Source organism: Populus euphratica, unplaced genomic scaffold, assembly GCF_000495115.2.
Source record: "Populus euphratica unplaced genomic scaffold, PopEup_1.0 scaffold98.1, whole genome shotgun sequence".
NCBI classification, from domain to species: domain Eukaryota; kingdom Viridiplantae; phylum Streptophyta; class Magnoliopsida; order Malpighiales; family Salicaceae; genus Populus; species Populus euphratica.
In genome coordinates this window covers 208,383-228,381 of record NW_011499986.1, presented here as the reverse complement: position 1 = coordinate 228,381, position 19,999 = coordinate 208,383, and the positions used below count along the sequence as shown (strand labels likewise).

The 19,999-nt window shown below is 35.2% G+C and overlaps 4 protein-coding genes across 8 annotated transcripts; 2 read left to right on the top strand and 2 right to left on the bottom strand.

The window, feature by feature from the left end:
- The first annotated feature begins 484 nt into the window (after positions 1-484).
- HXK3 (hexokinase 3) lies at positions 485-3,869 on the top strand. Its single transcript, XM_011046803.1, has 9 exons — positions 485-902; positions 1,137-1,287; positions 1,365-1,547; positions 1,953-2,027; positions 2,118-2,273; positions 2,398-2,493; positions 2,580-2,710; positions 2,879-2,960; positions 3,264-3,869. Exons 1-9 carry the CDS (start codon positions 628-630, stop codon positions 3,600-3,602), a joined length of 1,488 nt encoding a protein of 495 aa, XP_011045105.1. The 5' UTR covers positions 485-627; the 3' UTR covers positions 3,603-3,869.
- Positions 3,870-4,778: 909 nt separating this feature from the next.
- LOC105140105 (AP-2 complex subunit sigma-like) lies at positions 4,779-6,588 on the top strand. The gene is made up of 6 exons (XM_011046802.1): positions 4,779-4,995; positions 5,069-5,167; positions 5,253-5,303; positions 5,538-5,711; positions 6,040-6,099; positions 6,236-6,588. The coding sequence occupies exons 1-6, from the start codon at positions 4,993-4,995 to the stop codon at positions 6,275-6,277; spliced, it is 429 nt and encodes a 142-aa protein (XP_011045104.1). The 5' UTR covers positions 4,779-4,992; the 3' UTR covers positions 6,278-6,588.
- Positions 6,589-7,082: 494 nt separating this feature from the next.
- Positions 7,083-12,852, bottom strand: LOC105140104 (uncharacterized). 5 transcript variants are annotated; one of them, XM_011046800.1, is made up of 13 exons: positions 11,807-12,852; positions 11,322-11,554; positions 11,041-11,098; positions 10,375-10,499; positions 10,097-10,283; positions 9,720-10,014; positions 9,489-9,613; positions 9,295-9,364; positions 9,121-9,211; positions 8,675-9,019; positions 8,380-8,598; positions 7,924-8,034; positions 7,083-7,887 (listed from the first exon to the last, which is right to left on the bottom strand). In XM_011046800.1, exons 1-13 carry the CDS (start codon positions 11,898-11,900, stop codon positions 7,534-7,536), a joined length of 2,307 nt encoding a protein of 768 aa, XP_011045102.1. In that variant the 5' UTR covers positions 11,901-12,852; the 3' UTR covers positions 7,083-7,533. The 5 variants fall into 5 exon arrangements, with proteins under 5 accessions (XP_011045102.1, XP_011045099.1, XP_011045101.1 ...); XM_011046797.1 differs by having other exon boundaries at positions 7,083-8,034; XM_011046799.1 differs by having other exon boundaries at positions 7,083-8,034; positions 9,720-9,990.
- A 6,090-nt stretch (positions 12,853-18,942) lies between these two features.
- Positions 18,943-19,999, bottom strand: LOC105140103 (gibberellin-regulated protein 11-like). The gene is made up of 3 exons (XM_011046795.1): positions 19,669-19,999; positions 19,519-19,561; positions 18,943-19,417 (listed from the first exon to the last, which is right to left on the bottom strand). The coding sequence occupies exons 1-3, from the start codon at positions 19,738-19,740 to the stop codon at positions 19,236-19,238; spliced, it is 297 nt and encodes a 98-aa protein (XP_011045097.1). The 5' UTR covers positions 19,741-19,999; the 3' UTR covers positions 18,943-19,235.

The window sequence follows — 19,999 nt, the reverse complement described above, 5'->3', positions numbered from 1 at the left end:
ATAATAATAAAATTTTAACCTGATCCAATAATAAAATAAAAGATTATGAACAATTTGATTAGAAAAATCGTTTTTCTTACAAGAAATTCTTGGCATAATTCCTTGTCACCGCAACCTGTGTTTTGGAGGCAGTGAGCTGCACAATGCAGTATACAACATGCCAAGGAAAGCTAAAACATCTGAAGAGGACTCTCCAAAGGAGAACAAGGCACAGATGTTGTGTCAACATCGTCTTGTCCGCCCATTCCCCAACCTTGTCCACTCCACCAAACCTGTATCCTCTAGCTAACATCGTTGCATAAAAAATAACTAAACTAAAAAATAAAAAAATAAAAAGAAGGAAAAACCACCGAAATAAACTATAGTGTAACGACCGTGGTTGTCAAACTAGAAGAGAAACCGTTAACGGATTATTTTTATTTTTATTTTTTAAAAATTAAGTATTTTATTATTAATAATAAATCATGAAACCTAACTGTGGAAACCTTCCCGTCAAGAAATAAAAGAGAGAAAACAACACTCACTGTTCGCTATGCTTTCTGTGTCCCTGTCCCTGTCTCGGCCTCACATTTTTCTTTTTCTTTGTTTCTCTTTCTTCACGTTCTTTGATCTTACTGTCCACCCAAAATGTCGGTTACCGCAACCACTTCACCGGCCGTTGGAACACTTTACGTTTCCCCTTCTCCTAGGAGCAGGGGCATGCCTCGAGTAACGATGACTCTCCGATCTGTTGTTTCAGTAGGCTCGATCTTGACTAAGTTACAGCAAGACTGTGCGACTCCTTTACCGGTCATTCGCCACGTGGCGGATTCCATGACTGCTGACATGCGAGCTGGGCTTGCTGTTGATGGTGGCAGCAATCTCAAGATGATACTCAGCTATGTTGATAGCTTGCCTAGCGGGTATTTCCAAAGTTAAAGCTTAATGTTAATGTTTTTTGCTTTATTTAGTTTACTTTTTGTTAATTTTCTTCGTATGGAATGTATTTATATCTTATTCATGGAGCAAGCTAGGAAAATATTAAATTTCCAGTCACTTGATACAGTAGTTGTTAGGTAGCTTGAAATCCATACCCAGAAACAGAGATGCCTACTAGAATTAAATTTTATATAATTCATTGTTTCTTTGTTTGAAAGAAATGAGAAGGGATTGTTTTATGCATTGGATCTTGGGGGCACAAATTTTCGGGCGCTGAGGGTGCAGTTAGGTGGGAAAGAAGAGAGAGTTGTTGCCACGGAATTTGAGCAATTATCGATTCCTCAAGAGCTTATGTTTGGTACATCTGAGGTCTGTTTTTGCACAATTTAAGTCTGCCAACACATTTGTTTATGCATTCCTTTTAATTGTTTTGTGTCTTGATACAGGAGCTTTTCGATTTTATTGCATCCACACTGGCCGGATTTGCAGAAAAGGAGAGCAAGAAATTTCACCTGCCGCATGGAAGGCAAAGGGAAATTGGGTTCACATTTTCTTTCCCTGTGAAGCAGACATCCATTGACTCTGGCATATTAATGAAGTGGACCAAGGGTTTTGCAGTCTCCGGAACGGTTTGTAACTCTGTATCCTTTAATTGTGTATACAAGAAATATTCTTCATAAGATTTTCGTGTCTCAACAATTCTTTTCTTATTTCAAAAGCGTTTATTTTGAACTTATTTGATAGAATCTAAAGTAGAAGGATGTTTGTGTCAATAACTCATTTGTCGTATAGATAAAAAAAGTTTCACTTGTCCAATAAGCCTTCTATCAACTGGATTGTTGCAAACTGTCCCAGTTTAACCTACGTGCTTGTCTTCAAGTTCATTAGTTAGCTACAAACATAAACTTCCACTCTCATGTCTGGGCACTTGCACTGTGAAGTAGTATCTTGCGTTAGATCAGTTCTTTGTTTTACTGCATGAAGTGAACTCACTAATTCAAATTGAGTAACCTGGCATGCCACGGTCTTTACAGGCAGGGCGAGATGTCGTTGCTTGTCTGAATGAAGCTATGGAAAGACAAGGATTGGATATGCGTGTGTCTGCCCTGGTATGTTGTGCTCATTCCAGCATCCTCCAGGATAAAGTTTATGGCTTGATGAAATAATCTTTTTATTATAAATTGATGCCAATTAATTAGGTTAACGATACTGTGGGAACTTTAGCGGGAGCAAGATACTGGGATGATGATGTCATGGTTGCTGTTATTTTGGGTACTGGAACTAATGCATGCTATGTAGAACGGACGGATTGCATTCCAAAACTACAGGGACCTCAGTCTTCTTCTGGAAGAACGGTGCGGAAATTTTCCCTCTACCTCTTCTTCCTTCCCCTCCATCTCTTCGTATTTCTCTCATTTGAGGTTCTAAAAACATGATCTTAATTTGAATCCTTAATTAGATGACATTCCCTTGCCTCAGATTATTAACACAGAATGGGGAGCGTTTTCAGATGGTATTCCTTTGACTGTGTTTGATAGAGATATGGATGCAGCTAGTATCAATCCTGGTGAGCAGGTAACTTTAGTTTTCTGTGTCACGGTCAACTATGTATATATGCCGTCATAATTGGTTAAAATTCAAAATAACTTATGCTTGGACAGATATTTGAGAAGACAATCTCTGGTATGTATCTAGGAGAAATTGCACGGCGAGCTCTAGTCACAATGGCTGGAGAAGGTTCTTTGTTTGGCAGGGCTGTCCCGAATAAACTATCCACACCTTTTGCACTCCGGTAACTACATCTTGAAATTTCCTCCATTGTAATTATAGAGTTTAAAGGTTCAAAAACTTACCATGAGTCACAGTAATACACTGTTACTGTCTGGTCCAGTTATATACTTACATGCGATTAGCCCAATGTATTCCTGCATGCTGAAGCATGTTCTCAAATGTATTGTAGGACACCAGATATATGCGCAATGCAGCAAGACAATTCAGATGATCTTCAAGCCGTTGGTTCAATTCTACATAATGTAGCTGGGGTAACATATACTACTCTGCCACTACTCTGATATTCACCCTTCTGACAAAATTGAGCGTAAACACAGAATTTGCTTCCAGTGTGTGGATGCTCACGCTATCAATCAAGTGGGGTGATATTCAAAAAACAATTAATTAGTAACCTCTAGAGGTGCATTGTGCGTACGCCATGCTACTTAGTAGTCCTGCTTTTTATACAGTGTATTTGAACTAATGCCAATTGTTAACATCTGAAGCGTGCATATCTGAACTTATCTGTTCTTCTTGCTCAATCACTATTTTATTTAATCCCTTTTCAAGTTCAGATTGAATCCAGCTTAAGTGCAAGGAAGATTGTATTAGAGGTTTGCGATGCCCTTGTAAAGAGAGGTGGACGCTTGGCAGGTGCAGGAATTGTTGGGATTCTTCAAAAAATGGAAGAAGATTCAAGAGGTACCATCTTCAATAAAAGAACAGTGGTTGCCATGGACGGTGGATTATATGAGCACTACCCTCAGTACAGAAGTTACCTTCAAGATGCTGTCACCGAGCTTCTGGGATCAGAAATTTCAAAAAACATAGTCATAGAACATTCAAAGGATGGATCTGGTATTGGAGCAGCTCTCCTAGCAGCCACAAACTCCAAGTATGATCATGATTTTTAGGTCAGCCAGCAACCGGCTAGCCATGAAGGTAATTTACTCCTATGCAATTAGTCTTTGATTAGAGTGAAGTAGTTGGATTTGTAATGTGTACTTAAATTCGGAAACTAGGTTGAGAATAAGAAGACTTGTCCACGATCTCATTGTAATTCAAGAGAAATAACTGTGAGGTCACATTTCCTGGCTTATATGCACCCTCGCATATGGTGCAATTTTGTGTCATGTGTAATGGAAGTCCAGACCATATGTAATAAGAGTGTGATTTATGTACCGCGACTGTAAGATTAGTTGAAATATATATAAATTAATTTGGATATTCATATTAATAATAAAACAAATAATGTGATTTATATATCTTCAAAATCAGCTGCGTCATGCTTACATAATCCAGTGCTAAGTTTTTTCAGATAGTTTTTGGTTGGTACACGAGGAGATGAAGTGCTAGTTTGAACTTGTTTTTCAAATGAATTTTTATTTGAAAAAATATTAAATTAATTTTTTAAAAAATATTTATTGATAATTTTAATGCATTAATATTAAAAATAAAAAATAAAAACTAGAATATATTTTAATATACTTTTAATTAAAAAATATTTGTAAAAACCATTATATGCCCCATTATCAAACACAAAAAATAATAACATATTTTTATTTAAAAAATAAAAATTCACTTGAAAATTATTTAAAAAATAAATTTATCTTATTCATTCATCTCTTAAATTAAATATTATTTTATTTTATAAAGCAATTATCAAGTGACTGGGATTTATTAATGTGGTAATTATTTTGATAATATATAATGAATATCACTCTATGTTTTAAAAAAAAATAACAAATAAAACACACGGATATTTCTCAATGTAAACGTTGAGATTTATTGAATTCTCAAAAACATTTTCCTACTATAAAATCAAATGACTTTTCACGAAGTGTAAAGCAAATATTAAATTCTGAAAATTATAATATTGGTAGAAAATAAAAAGGCAAGCTGTCTGCGTTTCGTTTGACAAACACAGCAAAACGGCTAACATCAGGCTCGGCTCATTCATGTACGTGTGAAACACTTATACCAACTTTATGTGTGAACATCACGATAGCCGCAGATTAATCATCTGAACACAAAGGGACAAAATTAGGAAATACATGATCGAGAAAGATAATAAGACGTTAAGTATCAGACGATTTATCTGTATGATGTAGTTACACGCTAGATGTCTCACTCTCGCCTCCTTTCCTTCGGCATCTATTCAACCTCGGAGACTCCCTGCGAAGACGAAAGAAATTCACGAGAAAAATCAAACATTTCTGCTCTTATCCCTCTCTAGATTTACTCCCTCTGCAAATAATAATTCCTGGAATTTCTTCGTTAATTCCTCTTTCGATCCTTCTAACAATGGTACTGTTTTCAATTATCTTGTTAATGCATTTCTGCTTGATATCATGTTTATGATTGGTTTTTGACTTGGCAGATCCGGTTTATACTGCTGCAAAACAGACAAGGCAAGACTCGTCTCGCCAAATACTATGTTCCTCTCGAGGATTCCGAGAAGCACAAGGTCGAATACGAGGTTATGATCCTATTCATACTTTTTTCCTTTTGTTTTTTTTTTTGTTTTAGGTTTTTTTGATGATTTTTTTTTAAATAATTTGCAGGTTCATCGATTGGTTGTTAATAGAGATCCCAAATTCACGAATTTTGTTGAGGTAAGTGATTTCTGATTCCTTTTCAATATTTGAGCAAAATATTTGATAAAGAGAAGAAGCTAATTGTGAAACGGAAGCCTGTGCTTAAACAAGCTTTAATCCGATTGATTTGACTAGATGTGCTGAGGTTTTTCATTAATGAAAGCCATTAAAAATTGAACGTTTGATTGCTTTTCCCACAGTTAGTAATGGAATGGTTGTTTTAGTTTTACCTAAGGAATGTTTTGGTTGCAGTTTCGGACACACAAGGTCATATACAGGCGGTATGCTGGATTGTTTTTCGCATTGTGTGTCGACATAACTGATAATGAACTGGCTTATTTGGAGTGCATTCATTTATTTGTGGAGATATTGGATCATTTCTTTAGCAATGTGTGCGAGCTAGATTTGGTGTTTAACTTTCACAAGGTTTGTCACTTCTGCAATTTTTCCTTTTTGTTGTTTTGATACTTTGACTTTAACCATGGTCCTCTTTTCTCTTGAAATTCTGTGTGCGTTGCTTGCATAATTGATGTTTCCTTTTCCTGCTTGTGATCATTGCCTTTTGGTCAAGTTACCAGACCAATGACTTTATCACGAGTCCTTCAAAAGGAATTCACAGGCCTCGTATTGGTTCTGATGATTCCCCTCACATGCGCATGCTTTCATGCATGTGTGTGTGTTGCTATTGAGTAATGTGTTCTTTGCTGCTGTTTTTCTGATGTACTGCTTTGTTTGATTTTCTGTTTCCTCCAAGGTTTATCTGATACTTGATGAATTCATTCTTGCTGGGGAGCTTCAAGAAACAAGCAAGAGGGTGAGTATTTTCTGGAGTTTTATATCTTCCTGGCATATCCAGCTCATAGGGAAACAAGTTTTTGCCCATTTCACACTGACATGTATAGAGTGCATGGTCTTCAAACATGAAACTAATAGTCATTTGTAATGTGCAGGCAATCATAGAGAGAATGGGAGAGCTGGAGAAGCTGGAGTAAGCATCTGTTCTGCCGTGGAGTGTTTATGAGTGTCAATTTGGTCTTCCATTTTTTCCCTCCTGTGTTTGTGTGCCTTGTTCTTTATTGTTCAGCTGTTATTTCTTTACCCATTTTGCACAAGCCAGTTCTCACCTTGTAACATTACAGATTTTAGACAGAAATTGCTTCTTTTATCCTTCGTTTTCCATTGCCTCTGTGTCTCACTCTGCCTTTATGGAGTGAGTTTGTGTGAGGTTACTGCGGTGTTCATCTCATGTTCTTTCTTATAACATTCTGGATGTCTATAAACAATTTGCAATCGTCATCTTCTGAACTCGTTAAACTCGTTCAAATTGTACTTTTATTTCAAGTAGATGCCAGAGATTTAGGAGCTTAAAGCTGTGGCAGTTGCCCAACAGTGCTCAGGAAAACGAGGAAGAAGTGATGGATAGGTGAGAAGTTTGATAATGAATTTACCTAAGCAATAGCACAGTTTTCTTGGCCTGCCAATAATCTAGCAAAACACAACATTATGAAAAGGTTAAATCCTGAATTCTAAAAAGGAATAAATGCTCTCTGACAGCATGCCCATAAGCTCAAGATATTTTTTTGAAAATTGGAACTGGTTTTTTTTTTTTATTAATGGTAAAATAATATAGTTTGTAAAAAATTGATTAAATAGATATCATGGTTAAAAAACATAACATTTCAAAAAAAACAATTATGAAATTTAGCGCAAATATTAAAATAAAAAGGAAAGAAAAAAAATACTGGAAGTAAATTAAAGCGTTGATTATAACATTATTTGTATCATATATGAACGAGATGAATTGAACAGCATAAAAAAAAATCACCAAAAGTAAGTAATTTGAATGTTGAGTTTTCTAATTACAACATGTTCTAATTATTTTTCAAACTATATTATTTTATCAATCTAAATAAAAAACCGTGGTACCATAAGCTAGCTTACAGGATTGAGGGTACTCAAAAGAGACAACGACATTCTACAATTTCCTTTCTATTTAAATTTTCTTTGAAAATGATCAAGAAGTACTACATGTACTTGTAAAAAGGCAACAGTACTAAACGTCGTCACCACTTTATCAGCTAACTTCCCCTGCCTGCTGTCCTCCCCATTTCAATTTAACACCCGAGGATAACTTTGATGTTCATTCCCCATTTGATGGTGCCGAGGAATCACAGGTATTAACACACAGAATAAAATTATCTCACTGCTCATCTGATAGACAACAGCCTTCAGCCATCCCTTTCCCATTTCATAGGCTCTCGTTACAGAGTAATTGCAATGGCAGTGCACCACCAGTTCGAAACCCACCTCCAGTTTCTTCATAAACAGAAGAGAGATGGTGGTCTTGTCTTCTGACCCTGGCATGAGGCAATGTAGTAATGGTCATAAGCTGCTGCTGCTGAGAGATTTGAGCGTGCTTGGGACCAATTGCTTCTTGAGATGACGAAGTAGGGATGATGGTTTGGGCGAATGATTTCTGTGCAGGCGAGTCTTGCCTTCCATTTTGCCAGTTCGGAAATTGAGTCATAGCTGTGGAATTTCCAAGTGTCCTATATTGAGCTGCTGCTAACTGAGCTGCCCAAAGCCGGTTTTGTTGGTGCTGGTGATGCTGCAGCTGCTGCTGCTGTTGGTTCTGTTTCTGCTGCTGCTGTTGTTGGTTCTGTTTCTGTTGCTGCTTTGTGAAGCCCGTAGGACTTGCACGAGTACCACAGTACAAGTTGCCAAGGTAGGAGGGTTGTTGAATCTGGGCCTAGATCAAGAATTGCGCCATAAGTTGGCATATGACTCGAAAGTCAACTCAGTAACTCAATCAGGATTTGACTAAATCATGTATAGATGTAGTAGAATTTAGTGAGAATTTGGAGACCACAGATAACTCAGGAAAGGGTAAGGAAAAAATAAGATCATGTTGAAAATAAGATCACCGGTTGGCTGGCTCCCTATGTTCACTAAAACTACACTTCCTTGGCATCCCCATTTAATGGATGTAATATTGACTAGAATAGAGGGAGAGTTTCAAAACCATCTGTTCAATTTGTTGTTGAATCATCAATGTAAATGCATTACATGCAATCTAAGAGACAAGGATAAAAACCTGCTGTGCTGCTGCAGGCTGATCAGGGTGAGATGAGGATGAGTAATATGTTTGGGACATAGGGAAAGGCACGAGTGTGGAATGTTGCTGTTGCAAATGTGAGTGCAGGTAAGGAAATTGCAGCTGAGCCGATTGTTCAGACCTCTTTTCAACCCCACTGAAACTGTTATTAGCTTCTAAGCCGCTCCCACCAGTTGACAAGGACAAGAAATTGAAAGTCTGCAAGAGAATACAAATTGATGAAAACCAGTCAGAAAATATTAAACCAAAGCTAAATTGACATAACTAAATTTACCTGCTTATGAGAATTGTGCGCCCCAGATGCTGATGAAGTCTGTGGCTGATCTTGGAGTGTTCGCTGTAGAAGAGTACCCATTTCAACTTGATTTGAATTCTTGTCAACCATGTTAATTATGGCTCTAGCAGATGTAGCTCCATTCAAACCATTCCTGTTGCCATTGAGGTCGTTCATTGTCATGAATGCACCTTGCCTTAATATATCTTGTGGCCTCGGTTCATTCAGATGTCGCGGCAAGCTGTCTTTGCTCTCTGGAATTTGTAAAACCCGAATGAGATGACTTATGTAAACATGAGTTGTGGACCTCTTCAATGATCTTTTATCGGTGCTGACTTTAGAAACCTGTACAAGTCACAGTCCGTAAGATAAACCGGTCATTAAGTTTGGAGCAACCAATTCATGTGGGCAAGAGAAATAATCATTAGACTCAAGTCTTCTATCACCTTTCCAATAGACGAACAATTCTGGAATGAATTGGGCCTGGTAGCACCAAGAGCAGTATCCATCCAAGAAGGAAATTTGGTAGCAGAGGATCTGAGATAGGGAAAACTGAATGACAAATTGCAAAGGCATGGATGCTGTAAATGTACAAGATCAAAGGCATGGAAGAAAATTACTGTGATGAAGAACCATGATTGCATGCACCACTTGATACAGTTGAAGACAAACCTGGCCACAATGCTGGACCTTCAAATGAAAAAAAAAAAAAAATCAATTATTTAATGAAGTCATAACATGACAAAAATAATCTAATATCAAAGCTATTTCAAGTACATATGAGATGATAATTTCCCAGGAGCATAAGTTCTACCATTGTTCTTGGATTGACAGATTGTGTGCCGTTGATCTAGTTGACTTACAGTTGTTGTCAGCCCCAATGCAATGTCTGGCTTTCTCTCAAGTGAGGTCTCCAGCCGTGTGGAGTGCTTCACGTTGCTGCAAGCTCAAATGTAACGAATAAATAAACAAATGCCTTGAAGCTATAAATAAAGAAATGTACTTAACATAACCACAAAATGAAAAAGGAAAAAGAAAAGCATACGGAGTATTTCGGTATTGCTCAGGGGCAATGAAAAGATTGACGGAATTGCACAATGACTTTAGCTCCTCCTGTTTAGCCAAAATAGGGGGCAGATTCATTTGAGCAACACGACTGCCTAATTCACCTTGGATTTTATCAGTGGGCAAATAAGGTCGTTCTTGAGCACTAGGCTTGTTCAAATAATCAACTTTAGGAGTTTCGTCGAGCAATGTTTTCTCAGCAGCCTCGTCAATTCTCGGAAGGGAAATTAGATTCAAGTCCTCTTTTACAGCTACAGAATTCCATAAATAACATACTTACAACACAAAAGGTACAACAACAAAAAAATGGAGAAAAAACACAAAAAGAATCTTCAAAATCAGGGGTATTAGTCTCACTGGGCTCTTGCAATGTTGAAGGACTTGCATCCAAAGAAGTATCATCCAATTTACAGTCATTTTTAGGTTCTTCGGTGTCAGCGAACATTCCTGCCAAAGAATATAAGGTCTCCACAACTTCTTCCTCGTCTTTGGTTATTGGCCCACAGACACTCTGTTCTCGTGACCAGTCTGAGCTTGGTTGTTTCTACAAAAGCATTTTTAGCTCTATATAAATTAAAGTGCTTAATGCAAAAGGAAATGGAACTTAAGAACTGACACTGGGATCTAGATATAACCACATTCAGTCTCGATTTCTTTAAACCATCCCTTTTGGGTGATTCCACTCCACTGTTGGGGTTGTTCAGCTTCTTTGAATCAGGAACATGTGGAGAGATAGATTCGCGACTGCGCTTCTTCATGGCTGAGAATGAAAATGGTCATATATCCACAGAATTAAATCCACCAAAATCCTGAAGAACTGATATTTAATTTATTGCTTATTCAGGAAAAGAGAAATGAAAGAAACTTTTCTGATTCGTAAAAATGCTGAAAGTATCTCCCTCGGAAAAGCAAGCTTGAGAATAATAAAGAACAAAAAGAAAATCCCAAACACAATAATATAAAAAACTACTTGAAAAGATTCGATACACCATGAAAGTGGAAGCATCAACATAATAAATAGCGTTAAAAAGGACAGCACAGAGAATCTTGCTTCCATAAAAAGAAAAGAAAAGGCAAGAAGCTCCGGTTTTGCTTCAGCTCTAATCCAAAATTCACTATGCCAAAAACAAAACAAAACCATTCGGGGAAAAAAAAAGAAAAAAGAAGAAACTTCCAAGAAATACCCACCACCAAAAAACACTTGATATCAAAAACCAGACATCCAACCAAATAGCCAAAAAACCCCCAAGAAAAATGAAAAAGCATTCAATTTCTGAATTGACAAACGAAACATCACACACCTGACCGTAGCTTCCTTGGAACAGTTGCATGATCAGCACCATCGCAATCATCCAAAAACTGCTTTGGAATTCAACCAAAACATTAGAAAAGAAAACGAAATTATGAGTGAAATTCGTACAGCAAAAAAAAAAGGTAAAATTCAAACAGGAATCTAATTAATGAAAAGAAAAGAAAAAACGAAATTACCAAGTAAAATCCGTACAAAAAAAGAAAAAAGAAGTAAACTTCAAACAGAAAACTAATTAATGAAAAGCAACCAACTCATAATTAATGGACTTACCTTTCTAGGAAGCTTGAATCTCTCGTTGCTAGTACTAGCAACACCAATAAAAGTAGAAGGTGCTTGAACTTCTTTGTCAGACTCCTCACAACCACCACCACCCATCTCACACTTCTTTTCTTTCTCCACCTCGTAACTACAACTCCCTTTATTGATATTATTATTAACAGCTCTCAATCTTTTAATTCTCTTCGATTTCTCCAAAGAAACAACGACGTCACCACCATTCGAACCTTAAAAAAATCATAAAAAATAAGAGACCAGATACTTCTACTAGGAAGAGCTAACAAAGCAGAGAGCATGGAATCATAGACACGCATTATCAGTGGAACTCTGATCACAAAATCAGAATATGAATAAAACAGATAACGACAAATCTTCATTTGGGGTTTTGTTTATTTGTTTTTAAGTAAAAGACATGAATTATTATTTGTTTCCTTGGGGACCAGAAATAATTAAATTTGAAATTTAGAAAAGGAAATCACCAGAGAGAAGCTTGTGTCCAGATTGCTTAATCTGTTGTCTTGAGAGCCGACTGGCTCTTGGCCTCACGTCTTTACTCTTGTCCATTTCTGTCATCTTTTAATCATTTTAACACACTAACACCACCACCAGCTCTACTTCTGCTTCCTCAAAGACCAAAAAAATCCAGCCAGGAAAAGCCAAACCCAGATCTTTTCTTATCGTTGCTACTGTCTTTCTCTTCACAATTTAAGCTTCTTCAATGGAACAAATACAAGTTAGGTAACATTGACTATTGAGAGGAATACTGAAGAGGGGAAAGAGAGGGAGGGAGGGGGGGGGGAGTTTTTGGTGTATTAGTTAGTAAGCGAAATGCAAGGCTGAAAATAACCGAAAAAATGGCATTTGGGTTTTTTGTTTTTGTTCCAAAGAAAGAGAAAGTTAATCAATTTAGTAGCCAGATATCTCTCCGCTTCTCTCTGTCTCTCTTTATCTTAGCAGAGGATCTCTGTTTCTCCCGGAGAAGATGGAGATGAAGATGAAGATAAGAGATAGAGAGAAATATAGCTGAGACAAAAAGCAAGAAAAGCCAAATAAAAAAAATAAAAATAAAGAAGAAGAAGAAGAAGAAACAGAAAAGTAATTCGTTTCCTCCTGTTTAGAGAATCAGGTTCTTCTTCGTGAAATAAAGCGCACACATGACACGAACAAAGAACAAAGAAAGAGAAAAAATGGGACACCAAAAGAAAGTCTCAAAGCAGAAAGAAGGAGCAGAGCAAGCAAAAGGCAAAGCTCTTGAAAATTTTAAAGAGTGGGTGGATCTCACTCCTAAAACTTCTCCTTCATTACGATTAACATTAGCCCATCAATGCCATCAATCTCTCCTACACTACTCTACATACAATATCCTACCTAGCCTCCATTTCAAAAATCATCACTCCTTTCACTCAAGCCATAAAAGAAAGAAATGGGAAATGCGAGTAACAAGTAACAACCTTTAAACTCGAAGGAAAATCGAAGCTTTGGGCACACTAAAATCCTCTTCGTTAAAGCTTCACTTGAGAAAACGCCTTCTCTTACTTCCAGCATTCCTTTATATGCACTCCCAATTCTCTTGTAATTCCCAATCCAACGGTTTCTATTCTCTACTCATCCGAAACCGTCCGATCAGTAGACTTGGGCTACTTACACGTGTCTGCCACATCGGATTTAATATGCCCCCATCGTTTTCTCGTCGCTCCCTGACACTCTAGAACTTTATTCTCTATGGCTACGGAAAACCGTAATGTAGTCCCCAGATTTTTTAAATTATTAATGATTAGGTTAATTTTGATACCTTTGATGAAAATATTTAATTATTAAATTTAAATTTCATGTAAACTAGACTAAATTACTTAAATTACCATAAAATTTTAAAAGAGCCTATTAGAAGTCGAGAATTCAGCTCCTAAATATAGAGTGGGAGAGTCAAGAATTTCATTTGAATGACTCTTGAAGAGGTAATATGGTCTAGTATTTGTAATTTGATTTGTTTTGGGGAAATATTGACAATATAAAAAGATTTAGGGATCGGTAGATCATGAGGGTAGCAGTTAGGGGCTAAATTGAAGGTTCCTCGATCAAATAATCAACGCACCTGATTCATTGAAAAATGAGACTTTTGATTCATCGATCAACGGTTACGATTGAAAAGGTCAAATACAATAGACACGAGGCACTGCAGTATGTCCGTACGAGCGATCAGTCTGTTTCTGCTGTAAGAAAAAGAAATATACTGTATAAATTCTCTGCCTTTCTACGAATTTTAGATACTAAAAAGGCCTGAATTCAGTCGCTGGTTTCTGATCTGACTCACACGCAACAGAATTTGAAGGGAGTGAAGCGTGAGGTGCATTCACGCGCTATGGGGAGAATTCGTGTTCGCTACTGAGAGAAAGAAGACGGGGGCTTCTAGAAAAAGGAAGCGCTCACGAGGGAGTGGAGGTGTTCTAGAATCGGCGATTAATCGACGTTGATGTGGAAATTGGTAAAGCGTGCAGTGATGATGATGCGATGCTGCGCGTCTCAGCGTGGCATCGGGTCATGAATTATGCGTGACTTCCATTTCTTTGAAGCTGGTGAGTTTAACTTGAAATGACAGAAATAACCCCAGATGATAATTCATGTTTTCGCGGAGCAACGACTACGTAGCACACAATAGGATTCAACCACTCACGTAGCGCGAATTATGTATTTTTATTTTTTATAAAAAAATTATATATATAGATTTTTTTAATATGTTTTTATGATTTAAAAGATTTAAGTTTAAATAAAAAAATTATGTGTGTGTGTGTGTAATTAAATAAATTAAGAATAATGTGAGTGAAAAAATAAGTAAAAAATCATTAATAATATCTAAAAAAAACTTAAAATTTTTAAAAAATACATGTAAATCAATATATTTGATCTCAAAAGATGAGACATTATCTGATTATATTTGATAAATTTACTTATTAAAATATTTTCTCATTCGAGTAAACGAGAATAGAAATAAAATACAAATCAAATTGATTGAATAAAAAAAAATCATCATGCAAAGCTGCACATGTCAGAAATTCTTTTATTTTCAAAAATAAAGTTCATCTATTCAAAAGATAAAAAAAATAAAAAAAAATCTATAAATATAAATGTATAACTAAAATTGTTGGGCATGCGACCAAAGTCCTATATTGGCTAGAAATGAGGAGGATCATGGGTATATAAGGATAAACAAATATCTTCATTGGTATGAGGTCTTTTGGGTATAGTACAAGAGCAAATTCATGAAGGCTTAGGCTCAAAGTGGACAATATCATACCAATGTGAAGATAGGTGGTGTCCATAGGCCTTACAAATGGTATCAGAGTCATGCCTCAGAGTCAGCCATGGTGGATGAATCCTCAGAATGTCAAACATGGATCAGCTCTATTAGATAAACGGTGTACTCCGGATGCTTCATGGACGTATCCTGATCTCAACACGACGAAGAGGAGTTGATCTAAACAGAGCAAACTCTCAAGTCAGATAAAGAGCTGGAATCCTGGTTAGTAGAGAGTGGACGGATGAATGATCGTTTGAGGGGAGGCTCGATAGTCCTTTGTTCGAGGGGAGGATAATCCTCCCCTATTTAATATCATACTTTGTTTTTGGTTCATGAAGCATCCGGAGCACACCGTATATCCAATAGAGTTGATCCATGGATTACATCGTGATCTAATTAGGGCCCACCATCTTTTGTTCGACATTCCAAATATTCATCCATCATGGCTAACTTTAGGGCATGACTCTGACACCACTTGCAAGGACTATAGACACCACCTATCTCCACATTAGTATGATATTGTCCACTTTAGACCTAAGCCCTCATGGATTTGTTCTTGGGTTATACCCAAAAGGCCTCATAATAATAAAGATATTTGTTCATCTTTATATACTCATGATCCTCCCTATTTTTAACCAATATGAGACTTTAATCGTAAAAAAAATTATTATTTAAAATAAGCTCTCCAAACAAAATAAAAAGGAGAGTATGTACTAATTTAAATATGTTAAAAATATTTAGAGAGAAAACCATTAAAAACAATTAATTTTTATGAAAAAAAATTAAAAAAAGAAGAAGCAAATATCAGGTGTGGTGAGCCAAACAAACAAGTCTACCTAGCCCATTTTATCAGGGCTCACATATGTGTCATCTTTGGCAGGCAAGCACTACTAGGTCTTTAACTTTTTTGATTGCAACCATCTAATTTGACCCTTTTTTATATATATATATAAAAAATCACACAACATTGCTTGTTGAAGCAAATAGCACATTGTCTAATTTATTTAGATTTCAGTCATCATAATGACCAGAAAATCAAGACTTAAATTATTTTTTTGTTCAAAAACTCATCTTCAACTCATATAAGACATAAAACATTTATAAAAATATCATAATAATAGTGATAAATCTATATATGACCTTGAAAAATCATCTTAAAAACTAAAAGAACCCTAAAATAAAAAATTAACTCAAATTCATATATGTTTTTTTCATGAACTTTAAAGCTAGACAATAGATTAAATATCATTAAATAAAATCATTTGATACAAATATCATCTATTTTGATGATTTAAATTACTGTCAATAACACTTTTCTCTCTCTTTATAGCTGGAACTTGATGTTTTCTCTCTCCTCTCTCAATTAGAGATAAAAAATTTTTTTATTAAAATTAAATTAAAAAAATATTAAAGTATTGAAATTGTATAATTTGTGTAATTATTGAAATTCAAGGACTAAAATACATCTTTTATGAAACTTATAACACGCCTGACATCTTTTTCATTTAAATTCTTCTTTTTTGTAATCTCATCATTTTAGAACAAATTAAAATTAGTTGGTCTTTCATTGGAATTAAATCACCAGAAAAAAATTAAAAACCAAATTAAAAAAAAAATTACACAACTCATCCGCATTAAAATGTAAAACGATGAGGAATTGAACCAAAATACTCGGGCATTTTAAAGTTACACTTAATTGCATACGTTTTTATTTAATTTTAATGATAATTCGTAATTGAATCTGCTCCTGAATAATTCAAATGACCATCTCAACTCGATCAAGCATGATTAACTCAATTGTTTTTTTGTAGAAATCCGGCGAGTGGGATCCCAGTATTCATCATTTATGGCTATAACCACCAAGGATTCTAATCTCACTCGCTCTCATAACTTTTGTTTTTCAGTGTCAGTGTGAGTCAAGCAGAATATATAATCGTTAGTGTTCTTTTCAATCTCTACGCATTTCTCCACTGTAAATTCCTTTTGCTCCTGCCATTCTATAGCTTTGATAGTTTCCATTGTCTATCCAGTACCGAGCCCTGGGATTTGATGGCGAATTTAAAAAGCCTCCCACAAACATGGTGTATTGATTTTATTTTATTTTATTATACTAGCGGTACCTCGGAGACAATTAAAAAAAAGAAAAAAAAAAACGAAGAAGAGTAGCGGTGGCTGATAAAGGCACGTAGGCATGGCATAGCAGTTGCATTATCTGATAGGTTGGACATGGGTGCGGTTAAATGATACGGTGATAAGATTGCAGATGTCTAGTGTTAGAGGGCGACGTAGCAAATAAATGGTTAGTGGGCCTTGCTTGTACTGGGCTTGGAACGTTTATGACATTAGTTATATCTTTGCGTTGTGTGGATTTCATAAATTTTTTTGGTATAAAATAAAAAATAAATATATAAATGTTAAAAAAACTTTTAATTATAAATCAAAAAATATATGAGAATTACTTTTATTAATAAATAAAAAAATAAAATATTAACATGTTTATCCATCTCGTCTAATTACAAGTTAAAAGAGTTTTTTGACACAGAAAATTAATATGTAAATTTTATTAATAAATTTTTTTAGTAAAAAATATAATAGTGAATCATAAAATCAATGTTTACATATAATAAATATAATAAAAATTATATTTATTGATAAAGTTATGGCTATGGTGAAACATTATTTTCCTAGTATATGTAGAATAAATTTCTAAAAATGAAAATGTGAAGAAAAAAACATTAAAAAGCAAATTACAAAAGAATTAAAAAAAATGGTATAAACAAGCTAAATGAAAAAAGAAATGAATAATATTTTTTCTAGAAAAAAGTGTAAATAAAAATTAAAAAAAAACATTAAATTCTTGAACAGGACATGTGAGTTATATTTTTTCTTAAAAAATATACTTGGTGTGCAGGTTGCCTCAGTGTATTTTTTTACATAAAAATTTAAAAGTGTTATTGAAAAAATCTATGCAATTATCTAACTAAATAAATTATTAACTATTTATGTAAGTAAAAAAAATTCTTAACAATGTGTGTATATAATAAGATGAGATATTTACCTGATTATATTTACTAAATTTTTTATTTAAATAAATAAAAAATAGGTTCATTCTAAAAAAACTCATGGCTTAAATGATAAATTAAAAAAAAAAAACTAAATAAACCAATACCATAAAAAACATTATGAAATGCCAAACACATTATAAAAAATATAAAGAATACACACCTGCTAACACAATGGAAACATATAAAAATAAATAAAAGAAAGCCTCGAGTAAATCCAATAGCCAACCCAGATGATCAAATCAAACACGCGATCTACCATTAGATTTATATCTGACTTTGTACTTGATCTGATTGGATCTACGCATGCTCGCTCGATTGATTTAATTTTCCCGGGCCTTCGAGAAAAAAAGGGTTTGCCACAGTGACAATGGTCCTTCCTCACAGAATTGTTGGGACGTGTTATTAAAAAAAACTATTTTTTTAAATTAATATATATTTTTATATATTAAAATATGCTGATTTTAAAAATAAAAAATATTATTTTAATACATTTTAAAATAAAAAATATTTTTAAAAAAACTACTACCATACTTTCTAATATTTTTGTATATCAGCAGCTAGCAGCTGCGCGGTTGATCATGGAGGCTGTCTCAAATAATTCAAACCCAAACTTGTAACCTAGCTTAGTCCAAGCATTAGAATATCAAGTTCCAAACCATGGAAATAATCTATGAATTTCCATTCTCAACATATTGCTAGGGAAAAGCAGTGCCCAGAAAGTGGAAGGAGAAGCCCTTGGCAATCTGTTGAAGATCACGAGCCTGTGACCACTGGAATTCTCACTGTCATTTTCATGCCGTCAATTTTTAATTTTTTCCTGCAACTTTTCTTTTCTCTGGGCGGATCCCTTTTCCGTACTGTTTTCATGTTTGATGATGCAAACACTAAATCGACATAGCTAGTAAGTATCTCGCGACATCAATCTATCATAAATGTGAAAGAAAAAATCTCTTGATATTCAATTATATATGAAAATCATTTAAAAACATAAATGTATATTTTTTTAAAAATAAATATACTTTTAAAACACATGTAAACATAATTTTCTCCCAAAAACACAAATAAACGAAAATGATAGGCCCATATTATCTTTTCTCCACTTCTGTCTCACAACTTGCAGGCCCAATGGACCGATATAGGAAAAGAATAAAATTGGTCCTTCAACGCTTGTACATTGCCGATTCTCATTCATAAATTAACATGGTCCCCCGTCATTGCTGGGAAAATTTCTGACTCGATATAACCAGGCCCAAGAAAAATACAAACTATGTAATTGGATTTTCTTGAAATATGATCTCCCCTTCAAAACATACAGCAGAAATGATTTCTATGCATAAAAAGTGTCTCCATCCTTTTCTTTTTACAGAAAGCTAGACCGTATACCAAAAATAAATAAATAAAGTTAAATCCACAAATATATTCAATGTTTATCTTCCCGTCCTCGTTCTAGTAATTCTTTATTATGTTTTTTTGTATGAACATGGATGTTTTGTGCATCCTTATCCAGGTACTTGCAATCTCAGCGGCAGCAGGATGGCCAAAAGCTGTTCAAGGGCACTTGTGCTGGCCATGGTGAGTTGTCATGTTGCCATAGCAGGGACACACGTCATAGTTGCCAGAAGTGCCCGGAGGAACGCAGTTGCAACGAGCACAGCAGGTACCACACGCTCGGTGGCAAAGGTTTGGCCTTGACGACAACTGGCACCTCACAGCACAGGCCGAAGCACAGTCTACAAGAAGAGTTTGAGAAATTCACAATAAAATCTGTCGAATCAAACCAATCTGTGATTTTCTTTTTTAAAAAAAACAGCCCAGTGAGTTTAATATATACCTATCTGCGGGGCTGGGTCACTCTCCACCAAGCTCTTGATCACCTGGAACATAAGACAATATTTGGAGTGAAAGGAGATCAAGAAATCAAACTGCAGGTAACAGAGCACGCTTCATGTGCTCAGGCATGACATTCAAAATGCTTAATTACCATATCAGATACAGCAAGGTGGAGGACGATGCCTACAAGGAGGACAGCAGCTAGAATCTTGAAGATAGCCATTGCTTTAAGACACGGCTTTAAAGTTACCTTCTACTTCTAATGAGGAGTATTTATATGAAAGAATTCGCAAGGAGGTCGGTAATAAAGGAGGTGGTTGGTTTCCTGTCAAAGTAAAATTGTTGGTTCGATTAGGACTACTTAGTTTGATTGAAGTGAGGAGAATCATATGTTCGACAGAGACGACTTTGTATTTGATTATTCTTAACGATCGATCCAAGGTTTGGTTATTTTCATGGGATACGCTATTTTTTAAATTGTT